Source organism: Amblyomma mixtum, chromosome 4, assembly GCF_055824585.1.
Source record: "Amblyomma mixtum isolate Tamu chromosome 4, ASM5582458v1, whole genome shotgun sequence".
Taxonomy (NCBI): domain Eukaryota; kingdom Metazoa; phylum Arthropoda; class Arachnida; order Ixodida; family Ixodidae; genus Amblyomma; species Amblyomma mixtum.
The window spans coordinates 9,603,400-9,630,451 of NC_143015.1; the positions used below are offsets into that span (position 1 = coordinate 9,603,400).

Sequence of the window (27,052 nt, forward strand, 5' to 3'; positions counted from 1 at the left end):
CCGGAAAAGAACATTTCAACCAAAAAATGTAATAAAAGGCGGCACTGCAGTACGCAGCGCTAACCGGAAAGTCCGGCGTCCGGTAACACTGTAAACGATAGCGTAAACGGTAACGTAAATAAGGTAGCAATATGCTATAACTCTCTTCTGAGGCAGTAAGCAACCGCCGGCCAAGCCCGCGTCGATGGCCTACGAGGGAAATCACTTCCTGCGTGCTCGTCGGCTGGGAAAAGCATCCCAAATGGAAGAAGCACAGTGCGCGTGGTAAAAGGGCACGGTCGAAAGCGAAGCTACTGACCAAGGTCGTGGATCAACAGCAGTGATTTGAGAATTTTGAAAGCCTTGCTGTCCATTCTGGTCACGTAGTATGCATAGCCCGCCCAGTCGGCAACATCTTTTGAGCTGCTACCACGTGCAGGCAGCGTCATACAGCGGACAGTGCGACTGATGCACTCTGTGCCGCGAGAGCTCCGCTACTTTCGTCGCTGCATGAGCCCACGAATGGCAGAAGCAGCTTGAAAACAAACGTGACCAGACGCACGTAGATTTGTACAACGCTTCGTTGATCCGTAGCTGGCCAGATGTTTCCTCGGAAAACTACGTTCCTGCGGACCACAAAATCGCAGAAGCACAAGCTCTGACGAGGACCTTGAACACGAGCATTCCCGTACCTCCATGCATCTTATGCGGCCGACCTGCCATCAGCTGCCGCGGACACTAGAACCACTATTAGTTATACCCCGTTCCTGAGTTTGACAGTTGGCAGCAAGGGTTTCGATGAGGATTAAATGACTGGCATAGATAGCATGGAAGGAGCCGCGGCAGGCTCTGATTTGCACAAGTAGGCGCGCATAACGCAGTTTTATAAGAAATAAATGCCGCTTTTAGCGGCCTTAGTATTTTTAGCTGTTATACAGAAAGTCCTCTTACTACAAACATCGGATATAACGAACAGAATCGTTATAAACAATCTGTCTGCTTCGATCGCCGAAAATGTCTCTTTCAACAATACTTTGATTTGAGCTAGTTGGTTGTAGCATGACATGTTTACGCAAAAGGCGTACTGGCGCTAAAAAACGAAGACAACACACACAACAGGACAGGACTGGCGCCAACTTCCAACTAGTTTATTCACAGAAAAAAACCACTTAAGAACTACACTGCATGCAAAAATATACAGACAAACCATAAACAAGGGGTGATTTAACAAAGGTGCACGTGCCATACGGACCAAAGGAATGATTATAACGCTGCAAGAGACCCACTCAGAAACCTAATCTCTTCTTCTGACAATGACACAGATGGCTTGCTTATGCAGATATCGCCCCTCTGCTTGACCCACCACCAAATTCATTGCAAGATCAAAAGACAGATTAGAGCGTGAAATAATAGAAGCCTATTACATCAAGCAGAGGGGCGATATCTGCATAAGCAAGCCATCTGTGTCATTGTCAGAAGAAGAGATTAGGTTTCTGAGTGGGTCTCTTGCAGCGTTATAATCATTCCTTTGGTCCGTATGGCACGTGCACCTTTGTTAAATCACCCCTTGTTTATGGTTTGTCTGTATATTTTTGCATGCAGTGTAGTTCTTAAGTGGTTTTTTTTGTGAATAAACTAGTTGGAAGTTGGCGCCAGTCCTGTCCTGTTGTGTGTGTTGTCTTCGTTTTTTAGCGCCAGTACGCCTTTTGCGTAAACATGTCTCTTTCAAGCTTTTTTCAGATGATTGCATACTTTTTAAGACAATAAATAACCAGAACGATCACTACATCTTGCAAAATGCGCTTCTAGCTGTTCATCAGTGGTGCGTAAAATGGGATATGCAACTAAACCTTGATAAAACTGTTCTCTTACGCATTTCGCGCAAAAAAAAAAAAAACATTTTAGTTTTTTCTCTTACACCCTGCAAAATCATTTCATCCACGAGGTTACACAATATAAATATTTAGGGGTAACGTTAACTCATGACTTAACATGGACTTCACACATTGCAGACATTTGCTTCTCGTCTTTTTCTAAGCTTTGCTACTTAAGGCGGAAGCTTAAAGATGTCCCAAGTAAAGTTAAACTCCTTGCATACTCAACATTCATTAGGTCCAAATTAGAGTTCGCTTCGGTATTATGGGATCCATTCATAAAGAAAGACATATACAAGATAGTGATGGTGCAAAGGAAAGCGGTTAGGTTTATTTATAACCAAAACAGGAGGTTAGACTCACCTACAACACTAATGAAAACCAACCATATTCCATTACTTGAAGTACGCAGAAAAATTTCCCGTCTGTTGTTTATGCATAACCTTTTAACACATAAACTAAACATACCCCGCCCTGTAATTTTCAAACAATTGTCGCGCCGAACACACCATTCACGAATTCATTTGCTGGAACCCATTTTTACAGACTGACTCATTCAAGCACAGTTTTTTTCCGCGGACTGTTTCCGACTGGAACTCTCTTCCCGAGGCCATTTTCCAGTCCTCAAATTTTAGTAAAGCTCTTGAGAAGCATTTTCTCGAGTGAATGAGCGTTGTATTTCGTTATTCTGCTCATTGTTTGTAACCCCACGTATTTTCTTAGTATTTGTCATGTTCAATGCCTCGTATAGCCCCTCCTGCATGGGCCAATCTACTGGCCTGCAGTGTTTTGAAATACATAAATAAATAAATAAGTGGGCTCAACCGGCGGCGAAAACCTTTTTTCACGCTTCAAACATGCAGGTTGCGCATTTAGCCGTACCTTCGCGCTATGGAGGTGTTTGTACCACGGTGAGGGAATTGCTACCTGTTCGAGCAACGAGAAATAATTAAGCAATAAATTTTTTTCTCGTGATACTGTTTTTTTTTTTGGGGGGGGGGGGGGGGACATACTTCAGCAATCTCTTAAAAAGACATTGAGATTATGCACTTTACTATAAAATTTTTGTCTCCGATAAGAGACTAGGGAACTCCGTGCGAACTGTTCGTGTTCATAGGACTGCTTAGCGTGTGGAAAACCCGCATGATGGATGAGCACGCAGAACCGCCGCATTCAACGAGGTCACTGCTCAAAGAATAGTGCTCTTCAACGCAGTAGGAATATATTGCTCCAGTTCAACTTCCTGACTGGTTCAGGAATTTTAATGTGCGGGCGGAGTAAGGGAGTCGTGATGGCTTGAGGCCTTATGCCATAATCGCTGTATTCGACGAGATCAAGCGAGGCACGAGGAGGCTCATAGAGGTTCCTGATATTCCATGCAACAACGATAACAACAAGGCTCGGATATGGCCAAGTAGCCTAAGGCATCTCTAAACGGAAATTTTTTGTTGCGCTGCCGCTGGTACGAATCCCACTCGGAGCATGCATCCTCGTTTAGTTGTAGTTGTTCGTTTTATTGCGTTAGCATTCAGCCTCCATTCCCCCCAAAAAATGGCTGAGGCTTAGCTTAGTTTAAGCCTAGTCAGATGCGAAGCATATTGTCGCCGAGTTGCATATCGAGCACGCCGCTTGGCTAGACGTTCTTCACGCTCTTCATCAGTCTCTGTAGCAAGCCGCAACTTTTGCTTCTCATTCCAACGAGCAGCCCTGTCTCCAGGAGGCATCTCTATCCCGTGTACGCCTAGCAGAGGCAGGCGCACCCCCTTGTATACCGCCGCTCCAGCATCACGTGTTCACTACAGCGCACCTAGCGGCAGAAGCAGGAAACACATTGGTCGCGACGCCTCGCGCGACGGCGCGAGCTGTGCCCCCGTTTCTCATCTGCTGTGACGTCACGCACCACATGGTCATCCTTGGTCACGACGCCTCGCGCGACGGCGCGAGTTGGGCCCCCGTTTTTCATCTGCTTTGACGTCACGCATCACGTTGTATGACATGGAGGTCACGAAAGGTCAATGGTAACGACACCGCCGCGCTCGAGGAGCTGGGTTGGGCTATTTTAGTATGCTTCGCATAATAGCTGCGCTCTGTGTGCGTGCGTTCAGCCTCCACCCTCGATGCACACTCCTGTGGTCGTAGTTCCGGGCACTCGCTAGTAAAAATGCATCTTCAACAACCTTCACCTCCCCACCATCACCCACCTGTACCCGATGTAGCCGAGGCGGATTGTTGTGAATGCTCTACGTATGCCATCGACCAAGTGTTCTACGAAAAACCACTAACAAGCATAAGCCCCTCGTCTCAGACACTAGTGTACTGTGCGATGTCAGTGCACGTTAAAGAACCCCAGGAGGTCAAAATTTCCGGAGCCCTCCACTACGGCGTCTCTCATAGCCTGAGTCGCTTTGGGACGTTAAACCCCATAAACCTAAACCGAAACCTAACTAAGAACCTGAAGTATGACAGCGAAATATAGAAATGAACCGCCATAAAACGAGAATTCAAGATCCATCAGTCCGAGAACAATGAGATGAAGCCACCCGCTAGCGACTGGCATCAGTTTTTTTAATAAGCAGAACACTTCTGCGAATCGGCGTAACGAAATCATTTCAACGCAGTTACATTTTATTGCAATAGCATCTTTTTGGGCGTTATCCCTATAACGTACCAGCGAACGCATGCATTTCGGCATTTCCCCCTTGTGTAATCGGTATTTAATTTTTTCTTTATATCTCCACCGCTGCGAAGAGGCCGCGCTTTCCTTGCTTTTTTTTTTGTCGTGTCCGAAAAAGATTATTCGGATTCTAAAAAAACAAGCTGCACCAATTTATCCATCCTTTATTTGGTAGTAATAATATTAATACCTCGCGTTTTGTTTGTTTGTTTGTTTTTTTATTGTGCTTAAGACAGTAAAGAAGTAGTGCCAAGGGGCAGAGGCAAAAGGCGATAGCAATGAACGCCGGACTGGGCCAATGTCCCTACAAAACTTGCAGCACAAACAGCACACACATAGGAATGAAAATTAAAGCAAACTTGCACATGAACAGAGGCAATCTGCCGATTACAGAGGAAATTAAAAAGAGCAGGATTGAAGCCAGCACTAAGTAGTCAAATTATACAATTGTGTAAACTAAGCACAAAATAAATTGACAGAATAAGTTGAATAATAAAATACAGAACCAATCAGTGGGCCGAGTAGTCACGGAGGCTATATGATGGACGCTGTAGTGGAAGACTCCATATTAACATAGACCAGCTGAGGTTTTGGAGCGAGAGCTCCACTACACCATGTTTCACAAAGGTCATCGGGTGTTGGACGTTAACCTCCAGCAGGAGGACTGCAGGATGTGTGACTGTGACGTAAGAGCACATGACTCGCCGCAGCTGCAGCCGCCACGCCGCTGCTCTTACCGTGGTTACCGTGGTCCCGCGGAGTGGCGACCGCCACTTCGTCAGATGTGGTCATGTGATTATGCACGTGACTAGGCGTTCGCGTAAGGAGGCGACGCCGCTCTCGCGTGCAGTTTCGCCATGGATAAGAGCGCGGCTGACAGTGTGCCTGAAACGCCTGCGAGGCGTGTCAGGTGTCTAACCAAGCGTAGCCAAGTGTCATGGAGCTTTCGCTCTAACTAGGTTTAGAAGAGTTTACCAGTGGATTTTTTTTTTCAACCTGCGACAGCGCACACGTATTTTTGCATTTCACCTCGATTGAAATGCGGCCTTCGAGGCCAGGATCGATCCCGCAACCTGGGAATCAGCAGTCGAGCTCAACAGCCACTGAGGCATTTTTGTTTTCTTTATTGCACCACTGATCCATCGTGAGGTGTTTTATTTAGTGCCTGTAGTCTGAGACAACGAACGCTTCGAGAGGTAAGTGTTGCACTGCCCACTGCGGTGGCTCAGTGTTCAGGCCACTCGGCTATTTATTCGGTGCACCCGCGGGCACGATCTCGGCCGCGTTTCGTTACAGGCGAAACGCAAAAGGCACCCGTGTGCTCTGCGATGTCAGTGCGCATTAAAGATGTCTAGTTGGTCCTAATTATTCCCAAGCCCTCAACTGCGGCATCGGTACCTCTCTTTCTACTTTCACTCCCACCTTCCTCCCTTCCCTATCGACGCGGTTGAGGCGTCCATCGAGAAGTGAGACTGTTACTACGTTATTTCCTTTCGTCAAAAATCACCACGATAACGTTGTTAGGCCGTTTGTTTCATATATTTGTGGTAAGAGACGTAAAGAAAGGGAAGGTATCCTCAATCGGTGCTGTTGTGCTCTTGCCCACATCCCGCTGGCCTCTCTGGAAACCAGCGCCGTGCGCCTGCCATCGCGCAAAGCAAGCCCAGACTCTCATCGGACATGTCGCGGCTTGCAGCACGAATCATCCGGCTCGCCAGCGCAGACCCTTCCTCCTCCTCCTCACTGTCGGCTCGAGACTCCCACAACGCTTCGCCGACCGCCCTTCCCAGTCTACAAGCCTTCAACGGCCGAGCCCTCTAGACCATTCATCTAATTTGAACGGTGGCTACTGCCGTGACCTGATTGGAGGGTTTGAACGGCTAGCTGCCGCAACGGACGTCGGCGGCTATAAAAACGGAGCCGCGCTGAGCCCGAGCAGCAGACGGGCAGCAGAAGAGCCATTACGCCGGAGCTACGCTTGCCCGGGGCCGCCCTTCTTCTTTGTGCTAGCCCGTGGTGCTCTCAGCCCTTGTATCATGTAACAGCTCTTGTACATATTGTACATAAACGTCCTTTGACTCACTGTCGCCTCGACCGTTTCATGGCTCGGAGGCCCAGTCCCAACAGTGGTGGCAGCGGCGGGATGCCAAGTCCTAATAGTGCCTAAAGGACTGTGCACAACTAATTTTATTGCGTGTTTTCTCCTTTCAAATGATGCCCCAGACATCTGAAAACAGGGACCACCGTGTGGTATTCGCCTACGGCCGCTGAATAATTTACAAAGGAACTTATTCTCCCATGCAGTTTTCGTTTCATCAGCCGAACGATGGCTGTGACGTGTGTAGTTGAGGTCACGTGACACGCGGAAAAACTGCGATACAAACGCTGATACGTTGTTTTGGCTCACTGCTGCACATAATCCAGCCTGCTCCAAAGGCTAGAATTAAAGCAAACGACGCATGAGCAGTTATACTGCTGCTTTTCTCGCGCCTCATGTAACCTAAATTCAACAACATGTCACAGCGTTTGTTCTATTGATGAAACCGAAATAGCGCTAGGAATAAATGCAAATATAAACCATTTATTGGCCGCAGGCGAATACCACGGGGTGCTCCATGTATGCCAATGTCGAAAGCATCCTTTAAAAGAAGAAAACATGCAAGCAAAAATTTGGTGCTTATAGTCCTTTATCGAGTTAGAGCAGTGCTAACAATTTGATCAAAACCATACGCAAACATGTAAGAGGGGAGGGGTATTAAATCAAGATTTCACATAAACCTATCGTACAATGCTTTGGAAATGGCGCTAGTACAGTACGGTCCATTGTTAAAAGGAGCATGCGATCGCGTGCCCTCCGCGCTTCACGAAGTCCTGCTGCCTATATGCGGCGAGAATAGGCGGCATGAGTCACATGCGCGGAAAGACCAGTCGCCGTGCTTACTGCGCATGCGTCTTGTGCCGACAATACCCACAAGTTCTCGGCGGCAGCGCTCCGCGAAGCGCGGAGGTCACGCGATCGCATGCTCCCTTTAACAGTGTACTGTACATTACAGAAGCATCAATTAGGTTTCTTCTCAAACACCAAATTTATTCAATTTTGTTGTCGCACATACTGGGTGCCATTTTCGCACTTTCCAGCGCAGACAGCTGCGGATGGGTAAACCTACGAGCTAGGCCATCTCATTTTGCCTGAAAAAAAAGTATGCGGGGTTGCAAAAAAAGTGGTGCTGAACCGATTCCGGAACCGGTTCGGAACGGTTCTTTTGAACTGTTCCGGTTCGGGTTCAGTTCCAAGACGGTGAAAAAAAATATGGGTTCGGTTCGGCTCCTGTCCCGGATGAAAATTCGGGTTCGGTTCCGGTTTCGGGTTCAGGTTCGGTTCCGGTTCGACACCCTGGTTGCAGCGCTGCCAGGGAGTCCACGGAACGCCACCGCCCGTTCGGCGCGACGCCTTGCCCGTTGGAAGCTGCTTTGAACGCAACGCATTTTTAGGAAAATGGTGCAGTAACTTTCTTACATCCCGGTGCCTCACACCGCACCGGAAGGCAACGAATGTAGGTGGGCGTGAAAAAAGAAAGAGGGAAAAAGGGGCTATAAGGAAGGAAGTGCAAGATGAATTTGAGGAAAAGAAATGACACAGTAACTGTCTCGCATATCTCGGAGGACACCCGCAGCCCCCAATTATAGGTCGCCGGTTCTAATTCCCGCCGCAAGCTAGGCTCGAACTTAGCCAGTTAGTTTATGCTGCATAAAACGATTAATCGTATGAGAGCATTCGGAACTTTCTGCGGAAAACGGTTGTCATGATACGATTTTTTCCGACACGCCGTTCCGACGACCACAACTACGACGCCGACGGCTTTTCGACCGAACGAGCTGTATACGCTGTCGCGTAATACTCACAAAAGCTAAATATGCAAAAGACTAGTGATCAGAATCGCCTAAACGCAAGATTTTTACAGATTTGCAACATCAGACGTCTTATTGTTCCTTCGACTTTCCCCCTTGTTGAGCTTCGTTTGGTTTTGGGGCACATCTACTCGGTGTCTGTGAGCGAGAAAACAGGTCAACGTAAATCAGTACCCGTGGTAATCTCATAAACATGTCGGCAGAGATGCGTAACCTAATAGCTATCTAGATAGTAGTATACGTGATCGGCACACTTGATGCATTTCTGAAGTTTTCATCGCCCATTAGCGAGATAGTTGTTAATACTTTCGGCTCCATCATTTTCTACAGCATGCAACACGCTATAACACTCTGCAGCAGGCCATTTTTGCCGAGCATTATAAGAAATTATATACGCATTTCTATAGTTGTCCAATTAAAATCTTACTGAGCATAGTTCTTTAAAGAGCATGGAAACACAGATAATGCGAAGTACTTAAATACGCTGTCCTCTCGGCATACGATTTACTTATTTCTTCATACACCATTTAAAATATGTAAGGGGAAAAGACTGAAACTCAGTACGGCGGTCGACACCTATTGCAACTTCCGGCCTGGTTTTCATTCACTAACGACACTATCCTTTTCATTCTAAGAATACAAGGCCTTCGCAACTTTGCTACATCCGGTCATTTTCACAGAGCGACGAGTACAAGAAAAAAAATGTTCTGTTTTTGTGTCAAGGATGTTGAGAAAGCATGTAATAAGGTGACGCGTGGTTTGCTTACTTTAGATCGTTTATTTTGGCAGATCAGAGCAACAAAAAAATTTACTCACAGCTGACAGAATATACAAAAAAGGTGTGGTTGGATTTGCACATATCAGCCTTATTACCCATCTTTAGTCTTATTGATGCAATGCAAAAAAAATACAGGTACGTTGATATTACTGACAAGTAAAGCCCCATGAGAAGAATCACTAGAGACGGTATTAAAGAAAACAAAAGGGCGAGACTGTCTCCAGACAAAAAAAGATGAAAACTTTGCTTCATACCTTTCATAAAATCCATATATTAAATAAAAATGACACGAGTGCTAATCAATAAGTTTGCTATCAAGTACGACTGTTTGGTGTTTAGTAATCATTAACTATTTTTCCCTTATGAAAACGATAGCGCACTGTCTTTCATCTGTGTTCTGAGCAGGGTACCATTTAAAAAACTTTATCTCAGGAATATCGCTGCGCTTACTTAGTATTCTAGAAAGGTCAGAATAACGAACATTCCAAGTAGTTTTTCTAGAGCGTTGTCCCATTGTCCCAATACAGGGTATTCCTGATTGAGGGCACTATCCAGTTGAAAACACTGTTTTCCTAATATGTCTCCACAACTGCGAAACCCGATATTTCGCTTTTCAGCTGATTCCCTGCGTTATGACTCGAAGAACAGCGTCCCTAATCATCGGCAGCGCCTCTGCTCCACGAGCACAGCACGTCAGGGGAAGATTACTCCAGATGCTGCATTAAGGCACTCAAAGAGGGCACAACAAGGAATATTTGTAAATAACTACTGGAAGAGGGTATTTCAGATTAATTTCAAAAGATCGGGGGCGCTATACTATTGTGCAGTGTTGGTGGGCTCACTGTTTGACGGCCCGACTCCAGCGCAGAAGAAATTATAGAGCAACATAGCTTCAGGAGAAGTGATTAATAGGTAGAAAAGCTTGCTTGCACTGGCACCATACGTAAATCTGCGTAAGCTGTGGTGTAGCTGGAAATTTTGCCATCCTCCTGCAGGGCCTTCAGCCATGATGGTGATGAAAATTTGCTTCATGGGTCCACTTTCTCAAACTTCATCCAGACGCCGTTTGGCACAACAGCAGAGATGAATGACGAGCAGAGCTTGATGGGCTCCTGTTTGGAAAGAGAAACATTTTTGAGCGGCTTTTTTGTCAACAGTCCAGTCTGCAAGCCTCAAGACGGCAGAAAAGAACTGCCATCGCCTCGTCAAACCAGCCTGGCAGCGAGCATTTATAGTGCGATCCCAGTCCTCACCTTAAGGGAAAGCTAACACAAAGACTAAGCGCAGTTCGACTCTTTGGAAATTGCTGTAATGGTGGAAAGCCAGAATTTTAAATGCTATGCCAGAACAAGAATGGGAACAGAACTATAACTCGTCCTAAGGGATTGAATTTAATTTTAATCGTTCCTTAGATACACGTAGACACGTCGTGAACGTTTCAGTTATTTGTTCCATCATTAGGCCATATCATTAGTAACTTCGCGTACAGCGATAATTTCTGCACGCGCCTTCGTGCGATAATACACTCAACAATATACTCACCTTGTGATGCTCTTCGTCAATGGACACTCTGAAGTTTGCCAGAAATTTCGCAAGCATTAGCTTAATTTCTAGAATTGCGAAATTGCGACCAAGACATTCTCTAGGACCTTTGCCGAAAGGCTGGAAGCTGGCCGGGTGGATCTGAGACCTGTTCTCGGAGCTGAACCTGTACGTGAAAACACCCTCAAATGTAAGACTGGATATTGCGCGCACTTTTTACGAAAGCTCAGTGATAATAAAAAAAACATGAGTTGCGCCCTACTCTATTGCTACCAAAGTTGAGCACAAGCGATACAACACTGCAAGGAGCGGCTTTGCCCTTAAGGTAACTTCAGAGCATGTAGCATCATTCATTTCGCAGTAGCAGTTCTTATCTCGAAGCATTTATTTGTCAGATGTAGACCAATATATTCATTATCCTCTGAAAATTGTCAACGTTACTATTGCCAGAACTTATTTAGCAAGTACTGAATAGGCGCTAGCTGGTATGACTGCTGATATTCTAACTGCGGTGACTGAAACCAGCCAATGGTACGTTCCGGGCGACAGTTCGCAAAATGTGCCCAAGCATTTGTATACAAAAACGCCATTGTTTTGCGGTCTCGTGTATCTACTCCGAACTGGCCGCTGTCTCAACTAACGGCTCAGGGAACACGAGTACACGTATGCACTATTATCACTCCCCAGTTATTTGACTCTGCGCCGCGCCAGATCAAAACGCACCCTATTGTGTGAGCAAAGAAAACTTATGCTCAAGTCGACCGACAAGATGCACCGAGAACGTTTGGAAGCATACTGCATGTTGTCAGGCAGAGAAAGAAAGCGCGTCAGCGAGCCGCCAGTACCTCTTCCTAAAGAATTTTTTTCTTAACCTTTACTTAGAAAAGCCGAATGGCAGGTGTAATGCGTTACACTTTATTGCCTGAAAGACCCCTGTCGGGGTATAACATAACGGCCAGGATAACACTTCATAGGTGAAAATCACAATTTTTGATCATAATGAAGTTATTTTGTATTGTGAGAAGAGCGCTAAGCGCGTACAACAGTGCGGTCGAGACAAACACAAGGGCGCTGACTTTCACCTGATGTTTTTTTTTTGTACATTGCTTGCCCGTTATAGCCAGAACACAAGATGATTCCCAGAAATGGAAGGCGATAAACATGCGCAACAGCCGCGCCGACGTCATCTGTTCTGCTTTCGAGAATAAAATAAAATCGATTCCTTTCAGAGACAAGTGCCGCGAATAGAGCACAGTCCTCACTGGTCTCCGTAACTGCGTGTGTCTGGAATGACTGTTTATAGCTGATCTTTTGTAATAAGCGAGTAAATACTCAATGACATCCACCCGAGCGCAGCCATACGGCTACAAAGAAAACCTTTCCTTTGTAGCTGTATGGCTGCGCACGGGTGGATCTCAGTGAGTAATTACTCCCTTATTACAAATCTACTCCACCTTGGGGGATTCCACTAATCAGATTACCATAACTGATCTTTCTGGAGCACAAGCATGGCTGCCTTTGCAAACATAGGTTCGCAGAGGCGATTTCAACATTGTGTCCCAAAATGTTCTGGCACAGTTTTCCATTTGAAGTGATGCTCCCTGTACACATTATCACGTATTGGTGACGGCAGTTCGGAGAGCAAGAATATCGGCAAAAGGCTTCTACAAGAAACTCTACGGGGCAGACCTTCACCCAGAAAGAACTGAATGACTCGGCAGCGGCGTAGCAACAAGCGTGCTCGGCGGTTTTCGAACAGAAATCCCGGACTCTCTCGGACGCGCTCAATTTAAAACTGGCAAGGATTCTTCCAGATAAGGAGTGAATAGCAACTACAGCAGTCTGGAAAAGTATGGAAGCAGTTGCGCGTGGTCGTGGTTAGTCGAGAGAAGTCCGGTCGCAACTCGCACCTCGATAACACCGCGTACCGGCGGCTTTGAGCGTGAACGAACAAGAAGTAAAATGATTCGCCACAATACTCCCCTCTCAAAGAAGAATCGGCTCGATGCTTTCGAGCAAAACGAAACGATTGCAAAAAAAAAACACTGAGAAATAAAAAATTGGAGCGGATCTTAAGCTCCGCCTTAAGGGTATGACGCGATATCTTTAATGAGTTATTCCCACATACATATATGCAGAATCGGTCACTCTCAACATCACATCGAAATGTACAGCCGGCAAAATGTTTAGCTGACGGTGTCTACGCAGCAGAGATACAGCACTAATCCGTGCTTGCACTGCGTCGCCTCTTTCCGGCGCTTTATCATATGATACCGCGGCATGACGTCGGATTTCATTAAGCAGTCCAACAGTGAGGTGGATGTATACTCTTTATTAGCAGCTATAGGCCCACAATTTTAGCTCCTATGAACAAATATATCTTAGAAGCTGTACGAAGCCGACGATCTCGTGCAGTAAAGAAAGCAGAGTAGGAGCTGTTTTGGAGGAAATAATGAAATAACGCAAAGTGCAAGAAACAATACGCGGGAAGTGAGACAGCACCACTTTAACAAAAACTTGAATTCAGGGCTTTCGACTGCATTCGAGAAAGTTCAGCACCCTGACTATCAACAGTACGGAGACACTTTTGAACAAGAAGTTCTTGCAATTAAAAGGCTGTGTATACACCAGACTTCGCAGCGATCATTATGGCTCTGAAGGTTATTCTGTACGTTTCACTATCCTTCAGTTTTAATGTGCGTTTGCTTTGCAAGATGCAGGTGGAATACAGAACAAAAGGAGCTAGTGTAACCTGTTACCCATAAGTAAGAAAAATGCAACCAAAATATGGCTAAGAAGTACTTGAAACTGGGCTTGTTGGTGCATATTCGTTAAAGACATGAGAGCGCAAAACAGGGACACGGACGAGGAAGGGAACAGGACGAGCGCTGCACTTTCAACAGGATTTATTCAGGGAAGAATGTTTAAATAGCCTTTGCTCTTATCCATGCTCTTGATCGCAGACAATCGCCTCTCACAGATACGCATCAAGAAACAGCAGCGCTCGTCCTGTTCCCTTCCTCGTCCGTGTCCCTGTTTTGCGCTCTCATGTCTTTAGCAACCAAAATAACCATTCCTTTAGGTTTTTAAAGGGACCATGCAAAGAATTAAAAGCCGCTTGTAAATGTTACAAGTGATGCTCAGAAGTACTGACACCAAGTATGAGTCTTTGGAACTGAGCCGGCAATTTATTATGAATTTTTAAAAATCGTGTTTTTTTTAAATTCGCGGGCCGTTTGGTGTCTTCGTAGGGAGCTATTTTGGAACCAAAATCGGGAAAACAGACGTCACTAGTCCCATGACGTCGGCAGGCCACCACACGCTGTCATTCGCTCGAGCCGCGGCAGCTACGACGTCACGGGCACACTTCCGGTAGCGGTGAAAATCGTCTGCTCGAGCCGCCGCGCGCCCCCCTCAGCCAAGCGCGATCCAGGGCATTGCCTTCGCGCATATGTTTTCAATTTACCTCTGCCGCCTCTTTCTGTCGCAAGTTCAGGAGCCAAGAACGCGCAGAGACCGGACAGACGCTGCCGACGCCGACGCACGCTGCTCCTCGCGAGAGGGACAACCAGAAGTCGTAAACCGGACGTCAGCGAATGACGTATTCATGGGCGGTGCCCATTCCCGGAGCTGTTTTCTTTTTTTTTTATGGTGCCCCGCGCGAACGAGTTGAGAGGGGAGAGGAGGAGCGTGATTTTTAATCGTCTATAGCTTCGTTGTTATTGATGCTAGCTCAAAAATTCTTGCGCTGGGGTGACGAGTGATGGATTGCCTATCTTTACGTAATCTCAATAAATTTGTTTCATAGTCTCTTTAACTGATGCCGCTTCGCATATTGAGTCAGCACAAAACGTCGTCTTTAGCATGTCGAAAAATTCATAAACTTCAAGGTGTCAGGCACAGTGAGGCAAAGTAGCTCAAGTTAGCTTAATGGTCGTGCGAAGCGAAGCTTTCCGCAACTCCTCGAACAATGGAGGGATTTAGCAGAGCGGAGATGTATGCTCAGTCACGGAATACCGGCCGCGGACGCGAGCAGTACCTCCACCCCTGCCATTGCGCAAGCGGGGGAGGCGTCCGGTAATCCGGTATATACCGCTCCACCAGTGCGTCTCCGATATGCTAATTCTCTTTGAACTCCCGCAGCACGTCACCGCAAAGTATTTTTGCACCGTTAGCCTTCAGTGGAGCGAATGCCTGCAGTTCTTTTCTCGACCAACGCAATTAGACAACCATAAGAGGTTTTATTTGCATCAGAAAAAAAACCGTTTCTTAACTGTGCTGGCAAAGAGTTTTTTTTTCGGTCTTTCAAACTTCACGTTTGATATCTTGATGCAATAAACGATGCACATGTTGTACCACATTTATTCTGGATCATTTACATCAAATTTTCTCTTACTTCACGCGGACTATTTCAACATGCAGAAAAATTCGAAATATACATTCGCGAATTCCAGTCGGGAAAGAAGCTTTTTATACGCCACCATTTAACCTCGTTATGAGCCACTAACTCTATTGTTCAATTATTGATATAAAAAAAAACAGCGGTCTCATTGTGGTTGCTGCATGATCACAACGCGCCTTTTCCATCACTATTAGCGCTCGTCATTGGGCACGGTTATTGTACTTCGTGCTCTTCATAAGAGAACTTCGTTTGGGTGCTATTTAAACTAATAACCTCAAAGTGTGCTCCCAACGTCGCTGTGCGGGAAAACAACGTTAGCTGGGAACCGCTGATGATTGTGCCGAAGTAGCGCTAATATTACCTCATCCTTAAGAATCCTGCATTTGCCGTGGGCTAGACACCACTTGGCACGTTCTTACCTAAAATTTAGAAAACTATCGGCATGATAGCCTTCCTGCTAGGCTCACGCAACCCACTGTCCCATATTCTTTGCGTTTTCAGTTTGTCTTGTAGTACGCCAAAGCCCATAAACGCCCCAGTTCAGTTCCTTGCCTTAGAGGAAGTGGGTGATTCCTCCCTCTCCTCTTCAATTATATAATTCTTGGACGTTTTGAATTCAGTGGAGCCCACGCACACGACACGAAAAATAAACAAAAATGTCTTGATTAGCGATACGCCTTGGGGTGGCACTTCTGAAAAACTTCTGCGCGTCACCTTATCTCTCCACAAACTCAATAAACCGGTTGGCAGCGTTCATTTCCCCTCAGCTGGTACCGCTAGTTACTGAGTGTAAGCTATTAATGAACGTTCTTTGAGCCGGGAATTATGTAAAGATTTGCATGCGCGATTAGATACGAAATCGTGAAATATTTGAGTGCAGTTACGGTAATAACGACCGAGTAGTGGGCCTTACTCTTTGTCAATAAACGTGCACACGCCTCAGGCCACTGCGTGCGTACTCTACAGAAGCCATGCTATATTACAAGAAAACAACGGCACATAACAGAAGAACCCAAGCGCTCGTCCTGTGCTTGTGTTCTTCTCTTATGTGCCGTTGTTTTAGCGCAGTATAGCATGGCTTAAGTGGACGATCACCAACCAGCCCGACAACAGCTCTTGCGTGCATACTCGGGCTTCGTATTCTTAAAGCGGTACAGCCGCCACATTTTTTACCTTTCCGGGTCGAACTTTCCAGGCTCCCGCCACACTTCTGGGTCGTGGTGGAGGTAAGTGACAGGCACCAGAACGCTTAGGCCTTTAGGAATCTTGACTCCTTCACATTCGTAGGCCTTTGCGGCTCGCCGAGTCACGAACCTGAGTATGGTCATTAGCGCGAATCATCACCGTGTGTCCATGTCGGAGTAACTGATTTGTCTTTAACGAACTAAATGCGTGACATCACACATTCTGCCAAATAATGCATTTAGTCCTGCTGTAACTCTGAGCTAGTGCAAGGCTCTCATCTATTTGGTCGATTAGTTTTCGTTGGTGCAAATGATAAGAACAAATATTCAAGACCTTCGCCATGCTTTTTACCATTTAAGGACTATTAAGACTGGTTTTTGCGCGGTTGAGTAAATGAATAACGGAAAAACACATCAGTTTTTAGCTACAAAATTAGACATAAGTGTAGCCGCCGCGGTGGCTCAGCGGTTGTGGTGCTCGGCTGCTGACCCAAAAGACGCGGGTTCGATCCCGGCCGCGGCGACTAGATTTTCTTTGGAGGAGAAATTCTAGAGGCCCGTGTACTGTGCGATGTCAGTGCACGTTAAAGAACCCCAGGTGGTCGAAATTTCCGGAGCCCTCCACTACGGCGTCTCTCATAGCCTTAGTCGCTTTGGGACGTAAAACCCCATAAACCAGACCAAACCAGACATAAGTGTCGAAAACACGAGTGTCTGATATCGCTGCTGAAGTTAAAAAGTGGAAATAGTTCTAGAGTAGAGAAGCGTCTGGGCAGGTAATAGCATTAGATAATTCAGTGAAAGTGGGTGGCTGTTCTTCGAAAATACAATATTAATCGCACACTGCTGTCATAGCCACACTTCTGCTCCATATGTGAGTACGAGTACGATACAGCTGTTGTATACTTTTCTCTTGAGGGATATTGGTAAACTGCCATTCATGATCTCAGAGAACCCACCATATGCGCTCCACCCCATCCTTATCCTTATCTTACCGGTACCCACCTATAGGGCATAAACGAGGAGGCTAACGAAAACTTAATTAAGGCTAACTTAATTAAGGACACAACGCGGAGAGCTATGGAAAGACAAATTATAGCTGTAGGGCTGAGAGACGGGAAGCGGGCATAGTGGGTGAGGGAACAAAACGCGGGTTAATGACATCCTAGTCGAAATCAAGAGGAAGAAATTGGCTTGGGCAGGGCATGTAATGCGAAGGCAAGATAACCGTTGGTCCTCAAGGGTAACGGAGTGGATTCCAAGAGAAGGCAAAAGTAGCAGGGGATGGCAGAAATTTAGGTGGGCGGATGAGATCAAGATGTCTCCGGGAATACGGCGGGCGCAGCTGGCAAAGTACATGGTTAATTGGAGAGAATTGGGGAGGACTTTGCCGTGTAGTGGGCGTAGTCAGGCTGGTGATGGAAGGACGGTCACAACATCTTTTTCTGCAGTGCAACTTTCTACGGCATACATGGATTCAAGTTATCTTGTCACTTACCCTACACTTGCTGTATAAAAGCGCATAGATTCATTCAGTACCATGTCCATGTACTGCATTTTCAAGACGTTCTTGTCCGTGAACTGCTTCTGCAAAAATATAAGCGTCGATTATTTAGACAATGTTTCTTCACTGTTAAAATATTGGAAAAAAGTTACTCCCGAAGTCATTATTCTTGCGCCTCTTAGAGTTTCTTATGTCTGCAAAGATAAATTGTTCACAGTCATTATGGCGTACAGCCTCCTAGTATTGCGATGCTCTGCTGTACTATAATGCTCTGTTTGAAATATAGGCGTCATTTCCTCGTGAGGTTAAATTTCACTCCTTTAGCCCTGGGCTTCAAGACCCTGCAAGTCTTAAACTAAAAGTAAGAAAACACGAGCACCAAACCACATTTTTCCTTATCAAGTCTGTGCGCAAGAAAAAAATTGAAGTGTCGCCCGAACAGTAGAATGAATGAAAGTTCATCTCCGATGCTCTTCCTAGGGCAGGACAAGGGCCGTTGTGAAAAACCGCAGGCGACGATCGAAATCCCTGTACGATGAAGAACAGTTAGGCTGACTGTAACCTTGTGTTCATTCTGCAAATTATTATAGAAATGTAGAAGCAGCACAGAGGGGCTTAACTTCAGCCCTGCCTGAAGGCCTCCAGCGTTTCTTCTCAAAGGGACAACATAATGTTTGTCGTAATCTCTAATGATGGAGCAAATATGTAATAAGTGAGTAATTATTCTGTTTTATACACTGAAGCACACATGCTACTGCAAGCGATATCTATGTCTTTTTGCAAAACTTTATAGTTCAAGAAAAGTCTCTTTCGTTATATGAATTGGTAATAAATATTCGAGAAGGGAGTTGAGATGGAAAAAATCGAATATTTCGAGCTCCCACCCCTTTTATTTATAGAAATGGGAGCGTATTTATTTTCCTCTTGGCTTGGTTCCTGTGAAAGAAATAATGAGTAAAAGATAAATTCACGCAGTGACTGCATGGTATACTTCATTCCCCCATTCACCGCAAAACCAAAGCCTACAGCAGAACAGAAGAAGGTGAAAACAATATCAGGTAGTGTCTTAGGACCTTTGTTATTCAATTTATATACAAATGATATTGTAAACATCACAGACCATGCTTCCTTCATTATCTATGCAGACGACACGAGCGTATTTATAAGGTCGGACAGCCTTGACAATCTTCATGATGCAGCCAATGCCACCCTTGAGGCGTTACACCATTGGAGCCAAGCAAACTCACTGCATATTAACACTAAAAAGACTAAGGCAATCCTTTTTACTGTGGCCCAAAAACGCATAAGTTGCAGATTTGACCTCTATATTGGGTCAGACAAGATTGCACTTGTACCAGAGACTAAGGTGCTTGGTGTCATATTTAATGAACATTTGGTATGGAACTCGCATGTGAACTATGTCCTTGCTAAATTGGCGAAAGTAGTTGGAGTACTGTGTAACTGCCGTCATGTCTTACCTGGAAGGCTTAAACTTCAGGTATATAATTGCCTTTTTTCATCCCAAATAGACTACTGCTCTTTAGTTTGGAGTACAACCTCAAAGGTAAATATTAATAGAATCCACATATTACAGAAAAAAGCTCTCCGGCAAGTTGCGGGAGTTTCTTGGGACGCACCATCAATGCCTCTTTTTCAAGCGTACAACGTTTTACCGTTCACTAACTTGTACAGCTACCGACTGATAACGCGATATAAGACATGCCTGAAATTCAATAATAAGGCATATCTATCACTGTTTAATCTGAAACGGCCTCCTGACGTGCAATATTCTCTTCGGAACCAGGAATCATGGTTGGTTCCGTTTTCTAGGACGAGTCAGGGGTGGAACAGCATTGAAAATCGTATAAGCAGGCTTCTAAATGAGTTAATCTCAAAAAATGTAAATGTATACAGCATGAAACCGGCCGAACTTAAGACATATCTGTTGAACTTTTAATAAATGTGTCTGCAACTGATCACTCCTCAAGGTCAAAACAGCTAAATCTTTGTAGTAGTTCTTTTGTGTACCTAATTTCGTTTTGATTGTGGTAATTATGTCATGTTATTTCAGTCCTTAGTGATGCTTTTTGTTGCACTGTACGCCAGCAATTTGTAAGGGCGCAGGGGCCCTGTCAAGCTGTCTTCTGACAAGCTTTTTTGTCCCTGTGCCCTGCATTTCTTTGTATGAAGTGCAAAATAAACCTTTGATTTGATTTGATTTGAAAATTACGTCATGCTGATTAAAACTGTCACGTCTGCTTGTGACAGTTTTACGTTTCCTGCCCTATGAGGGCATAAATGATTTCAGCTGTGCTACACCTCATACACGGCTGTAAAAGTCGCCTGCTAATATCAGATACCGTGCTTTGTCTTACATCTCTTTGGAGAACGCTCATAATTTCCTCCCGAAGTCTTTCTTGAACCTCTGGGCGCTGAGCAACCAGGTATAGTGCGAGTGCCGCAGCATTCGGTGTCGCTTCCAAACTGTGTACAAGAATAAACAGCCAATTAATCTCTGGTTGCGGAATGTTCCTTCAGTTCTATGTCGCAAGGTCCAATGACATGCGCAGCAGACCTATGTAGACGTGACATCTCGCAATCGCTTTCTTTCCAGAGAGCGAGCCCTCGGGAGGGGTGTGCGTTTGCGTTTCAACATTTTGCCGTCGCGAAACTCTTCGATGCTTGTGTGTACATTGAAGCGGGATACGAACGTCGTAGAGAGCGTTGGAAAGCGTAAGCAGGTGATGGTCGCCACGATAACTACCTGGAATGTGGTTACCGCGGAATGAAGAGGATGTGGTGCAAGCGGAAAAATCCCCAAGCCGATGATAAAGGTATGGTCAGGAGGACCGGACTCCAGGGAAGCGGGCGCACCCCTCGAGACCCACCGTGACCATCCCTCTTTCTTTCTTCTAGGGTAACTACACTCCGATAGGTTCCCATGACAACCACGTACCGGTTGCGCGTTATCACGCTCTCGCCATATCTTCCTCCTTTCATGGTAACAATCTTCCGCTTGGGGTTTTTCCCGCTTCCGCCACACCCTCCTACTTTTTCGGTCATCACCTTCCAGATGGTTTCCGTTGCAACTATCATCTGGTTACGCTTTCCTACACTATCGCCATAAAGCTTCCTTTCATGGCCACGCTCCTGGTCCTTCCAATGAAACTACCCTCCGGGTGGTTTCCGTGGCAACCGCTCCTTCTCGCGCTGTTGCCATACCACCGTCCTTCCAGGATAACCATCCTCTGGTTGGGGATTCCTCCGCCTTCCCGATATCTTGCTCCTCCCGCGGCATCCCATTAAGATGGTTCAGGCGGTAACAGCCAACCCGCTACCATTTCTCTGCTCACGCCATAGCTTCTTTCTTTCATGGTAACCACCCTCTAATTCACCTGGTTCACCTCTGCAACGCACCTGCCGGTTATGCCGACGACTACTACAGACTACGGCAAACAACAACGACGCGAAATCCAGGAATAGGCGCTTAACACCAGTTGCTGCATAGTGCATGGGCATCTACTTATATGCTGTGCACACTTGCACGAAACAAAATAAATTTTAAAAAGCGCCCTGCTTTCACAGATACTTCTGTATTTCTAAGACCAGTGCATCGAAATGGACGCAATACGCTTTTCTCTGCACCTACATGTAGAGTTAGTTCAGGGTTTTTATGGGAACCCCACAGGTACCAACAAAAATCGTTGTACATTGAGTCATACGTACCCAGCAATCAAATATAATGCGGAATTGGCAATTACTTCTTCTTTTGTTAGCGCCAGCTTCCTTTGTCCATCACGCCCTGTTTTGAGTACACAGGAAGGACATCTACGTTAATGCTGCTCATGATTCCTGTCCCCTGAAGTTCTCAGAAGAATACGTCAATAATGTCTGGTCCTTTATACTAGCAGCCTTTTTCGTGATGGTTGAAAAAGTAATCGCAGACTTAGAACCCCTGTGTGGTTGGAGTTTCAATAGTATAGTTAAAGAAATCGTGCAGTTATGATGAGCCAATTTTTGTAAAAACAAATTAGACGAGCATTGATAGCGCAAGACCCTTAATACGCAATAAAGTTAAGATACTAGAACTGCAATTCGACTGACCATTGGACACTAACCTTTGATACCAACTGGGGCGAGCACTTAATCGCAAAAGTTCAGTATGTAGCTCTAGTGCAACACTTGGTCACACATTTTCGGGCTGGTCAGAACCTCCTTTGCAGTGAACTCAGCTTTAAGGGGACTGCTAACAAAATAGAAAAGGCCTTATTGTGCAGTGGTGGAGAAATTTTTCTTCACACAAAGTAATGCCTTTCGTCTCCACTGACCGCATCGTTGACTTTTGTCGCTTTTCAAGGTAAGTTTTCATGAGACTGAGTTACCATATCATTATTATTGCTGTCATTTTGTAGCCTCATTCGCGAAGTGAACACGTTTACACACTTCGTGCAGTGTACCGCTTTTAATATTTTTTAGCGGGCTGAATAAGTCTCATTGTTTCTCTATTCTTAAGTTTTATTCAGAATGTCTTGATGAGCCGATCTCTTAGTTTCCTGTTTCAGGTGCTAGCTTTCTTGTCCCTGTTGTTTCCAGTGTTCTTGTTTATGCTTTTTCTTATGTAGGCTTTCTTCTGTGAACCTCTTTTTTCGATACGAGTTCAGCGTCGTCTTTTGGTACGAGTATTAATTCAATAATCTGTGCGCTGCAAGTGCCGCCATGCTGAGAGGCCTTCCTGTTCCACATCATGCAGGTGACGTGTCCGCTTCCCTAGCAGTTGCAAGCTCGCTCTTTTTCTGATTCATGTTCTTTTGAATTCCTGGCAATTTAAACCTAAATCATAACAACTACAGCCCCAATAACGACAAGGACAAGACTAACGACCGCATCTTTTCTACGGTGCAGAGGCGGAATTGGTGCAAGAGACGGTGGGCAGGATAGGCAATATACAGTACTTCCATCAAGTCAAGCCGAAAAAAAATTCCGAAAATATCGAATTTTAAAGCCCGGTTAATGCCAAGGGATGGCAGAACTAGACACAACAAATGCTTGTCTGGTCCTATTCTGTGGTTTCTTGCACTCAGATGCGCTTTCAAAATTTCGAATGCTAGCCGAACTAACCCAAGACACAACTTGGTAAACCGAACATTTTGCTTACCGTGCTTGCCGTTTTCAAACAGTTCACCTCTGTTCTCTTTGTTCAGCAGAAGCTGCAGCACGTCAGCCTTCTGATACTGCAAAAGATTTTATAGAACGCAATATATTTGTCCTAAAGATAAAGTCATAACGCTCAAAAAGCACAGAATATGACCGACTAGAGGAGGTATGAAGAGCTGACTTTTCGTTTCTGAATTAGAAGCTGGAAGTTAGGGCAGGTCCTACGTGGTTCGCTGCGTATCTTTCATCACAGTGGATTACATGCTCGCCCAGAATTGATCGGTTCGCAGTACGACTCAATCCCCGAAGAGCTGGTCTGTCTCCGCCTTTTAAGCATGAAATGCATTTAGCTCCCGTTGTCGGCAGTGTGGTGACGTCACGCCGAGACCGAGAGCCATCATCCGGGCACTGAAATCCACTCATCCGGGAACTGAATTCCAGTCATCCGGGCACTGAAATCCACTCATCCGGGCACTGAATTCGTCATCCGGGCACTGAAATCCACTCATCCGGGCACTGAATTCCAGTCATCCGGGCACTGAAATCCACTCATCCGGGCACTGAATTCCAGTCATCCGGGCTCTAAATCGAGAACATCCGGGCACCGTACGAGACTTAACGAGATTTAACGAGACTCTCTAAGCCCTCCTACGCGACCGGCATGCAAGCGCCGGTTGGTCTCCAAACGAGACAAAAAATAACTGCTGCCAGTGCCTTCTCAATGTTTATCAAGATATCAGTGGAGCTGTCGGTTTGATAATGCACGGAATTATAATTTCCGATTTCTAATAACGCGTGCAAAAAGCACATAAATGCCATGTTACACTTCGTTGTCATACGTGATCCGGGGAGAAGCGCTGCGTTCAAAGGGCAAGGCATCACGCCGAACGGGTGGTGGCGTTCCTCCCTTCCTTTACGGTGCGGTTCGGGTGTCCACCGAGATGGCAGAGAATTACTGCGCCATTTCCTTTCCTCAAAAAACCTTGCGTTCAAATGGCAAGGCATCGAGCTGAACCAACACCACCTTCTAGGTGGTGTTGGCTGAACGGGTGGTGGCGTTGCTCCCTTCCTGTACGGTGCGGTTCGGGTGTCCACCGAGATGACATTAGGCCCGTAAACATTTCATGCTTACTCTACTCTCGGTTACGGGAGAGGCAGAGATTTTTTTTCTTAATCGCAAACATATATGAAGAAGTAAAATATCTGAAGAATCAGCATGGATGCGAAAACTCGTGGATGTATTTTAAAATAACATTGTTTAAACACTCATTAATGACCTTGGAATCATTTTGTTGAGTTGTACTTTATTTTCTGTTGCTGATTTTGGCCGTGTTAGGACTCTTTAACATGCTGCTAAAGATAACGAATACGTCACACGCTCACCAGTGCCTTCGATCTCCTTTCATTCAAGACAGGTTCTATGAACTTAGTGGTCAGTGCGAAATAAGGGATCACAAGGCCTGACGTCACCCAGCTGAGAAGGAGCCATACGAGGCGTAGCTCCGGGAAGCAGCCTGCAAAAATGAAATGCCACATCCGGCTGTGTAACAATGAACTCAATCTCAAACAGATGTACACGCCAAGATTAGAAACAACCCTACTGAAAAGCTGCACGATGAGATAAGCTCATACAAGCCTTCTCATACATATGTCGCACTGGACATTCGGATGAGAAATGCATAATTTTGTAAGAACTTACAAAACTTGAAAGTCATTTGTATAATCATTCTTTAACATTTATATGACAAATCTGTATGAGGTCATTGCATCTTACAGCTTTTTTTCGCTAGGAATGCAGTAAACAGGAGTGTGACGATGACTGTACATGTGATTTTGGTAACCTAATTTAATGAAAGCAAGACATAACAAAGGTTATATCAATACATTACTATTTATTTGTTCCTTTAGACCTCCTTTCGTTTGTATCCTTAATCATTTTTCTTTCTACAATAAATAGCGCTTGGTAGTATCGCTATGGAAAATATTTTTTTTATTTCTGTTTCCGCGTGTAATTTATGGCCCAATGCCGCATCGAAGCTTCCATCATGTGTGCGAGAATTAACATGAACAGGGCATGGCGAAAGGTAAGTTATTTGCGAATTCAGGAAGTTTCGTCCAATTATCCTGAATCATAATTAGAGCCTATTTCCTGAATGCAGCGTCCGGGATATTGAGCGAAGTTCAAGACTAACATATTTTCAGGGTCATTGCAGCAATTTTTTTGCTCTGTTATTCAATTGTTTCACATTTGCAGGTGCATACAGCGTACGCGCATACACTATTAGTGTTCGCGGACGCACGTCAGTACTGGTCACTCCTGCGCGAAGGCCAGGCTCTGGTGATGAAATGCCTGCCTACTTATCAAACCGTGTGCTATATTTTTTTTCTTTTTTGTTGCACTATGTCTCTAAGGAGGCTTGCTTGGGAGAGTTTTCTTGGTTCCAAGTAACGAACGAGGCGCAGTACGCCATAGAAGAGCAAGGAACAGCAGTGAAACTGTTGTAATTGCGGTGAACTTTGATTTTAATACAAAATTTGTGCATCAAGATTGCTGACAACCCCTAGGCTGCTTTCATAAGTGTTAAAAGAAAGTATTTCGTCAGCCTCACCAGCAAGGGATATCTAAGGAAATAAAATCCACCTGTCATCATCGTCATTAGCCTGACTACGCCGGCTGAAGGACAAAGGCCTCTCTCCTATATCTCTCCAATTAACCCTGTCCTTCACCAGTTGCGGCCACTGTATTCCCGCAAACTTCTTAATCTCATCAGTCTTCTGCCGCCCCCTGCTACGCTTGCCTTCTCTGGGAATCCACTCCGTTACCCTTAAGGACCAGCGGTTAACTTGCTTTCGCATTACATGCCCTGCCCAAGCCCATTTCTTCCTCTTGATTTCGATTGAAATCTACCTGTACTTTACCAGTGCTCGTCGCAAAAATTGAGCTACACGGCTGTGAGCAAATACGACGTTGCGTGCCTACCGAGGCTGTGCACCCTACCGTTGGCTTGGGTATATTCGGTGCTTGTACTGGGTACATTCGCGACCTCAGTAAAATGGATTATCCGACCGCATTTATTCGACTACTAAAGACTTCAAAGTACCACCTGTGGAGATCGTTCTCAGTATCAAAGCCCGTGGAGCAAAGCAGGGAGATATGTCCCGTCATGGCCAACTTTCTTGGACAAAATTTCAATATTAGAAAATTGCAAGGTACTGAAATCGAAATATCGCAGGTAATGGTCCATTCTTCTTACGCGTAGCAAAATGTTTGTTTTAAAGACTTTCCATCACTCGCATCGATCAGTTAAGACCGCCATAGAAAACTAATGGGCCACGCTTTTGACGACAGCAAAAACGTTAAGATAAAAAAAATGCAAGCCTGCCGAGGGGAGATCAGCGGGTATATTTTTGTTTAAATGAAATCTTACAATATATGTAAAAATTGCGGTCATAAACTCTTTCACGTTCAAAAATTATGTTGTCCAGAATCGTTGGGTATGATTCTAAGCACTCTTCTGTAGCTCTTAAGTTTCTCTTGAATGCATCAGACTGCTATGATTTCCACTGTATGTTCTTGCTTTCAGTGAAAGCACCACCCACTACAAAACAATTGTAAAGCAGTTCTGGCGATTCCCAAGACACCAGCTTAATAGTTCAAGAGTGCACGTTGTGGGGCAAGTAGGCCGTACATTGTTAAGCGAGGGATTGCGCAATATTGTCACGTTGTAGTGAGGGCAGTCCAGCCGTCAGGAAGACACCAGAAATACTTGCAAACAAACTTCTTTATTTGGGCTGACTTGCGCCCGCAAAAGAACTGACTCACTCGGTGGCGGCGTAAGCAACAAGCGTGCTCGTCAATCGTCGAACTACGTATACCAGCTGCTAGCGGCATCGTTCAATTTAAAGCTGGCAAGGAAACTTCGTGATAACAGGCCGAGATCATCTAGAGTAATCTGGAAACACGTAGATGCAGCTGTTCATGGCTGTGAACAATCGAGATTAGACTGGTCGCTTCTCGCGTCACGAACAAAAATGATAACACCCCTTTTCTG

The 27,052-nt window shown here is 45.4% G+C and overlaps 1 protein-coding gene across 1 annotated transcript in view; it reads right to left on the reverse strand.

The window, feature by feature from the left end:
• Positions 1-10,242: 10,242 nt before the first annotated feature.
• The window catches only part of LOC149345656 (cytochrome P450 3A14-like), a 40,762-nt gene continuing 23,952 nt past the window's right edge, over positions 10,243-27,052 (reverse strand). The window contains exons 7-14 of the mRNA XM_089541172.1: positions 24,384-24,514; positions 23,002-23,077; positions 21,573-21,648; positions 20,222-20,330; positions 17,841-17,929; positions 16,332-16,472; positions 10,757-10,922; positions 10,243-10,326 (exon numbers count right to left, since the gene is read on the reverse strand). Coding sequence (XP_089397298.1) covers positions 10,243-10,326; positions 10,757-10,922; positions 16,332-16,472; positions 17,841-17,929; positions 20,222-20,330; positions 21,573-21,648; positions 23,002-23,077; positions 24,384-24,514 — 872 coding nt within the window. The remainder of the gene's footprint in view (positions 10,327-10,756; positions 10,923-16,331; positions 16,473-17,840; positions 17,930-20,221; positions 20,331-21,572; positions 21,649-23,001; positions 23,078-24,383; positions 24,515-27,052) is intronic.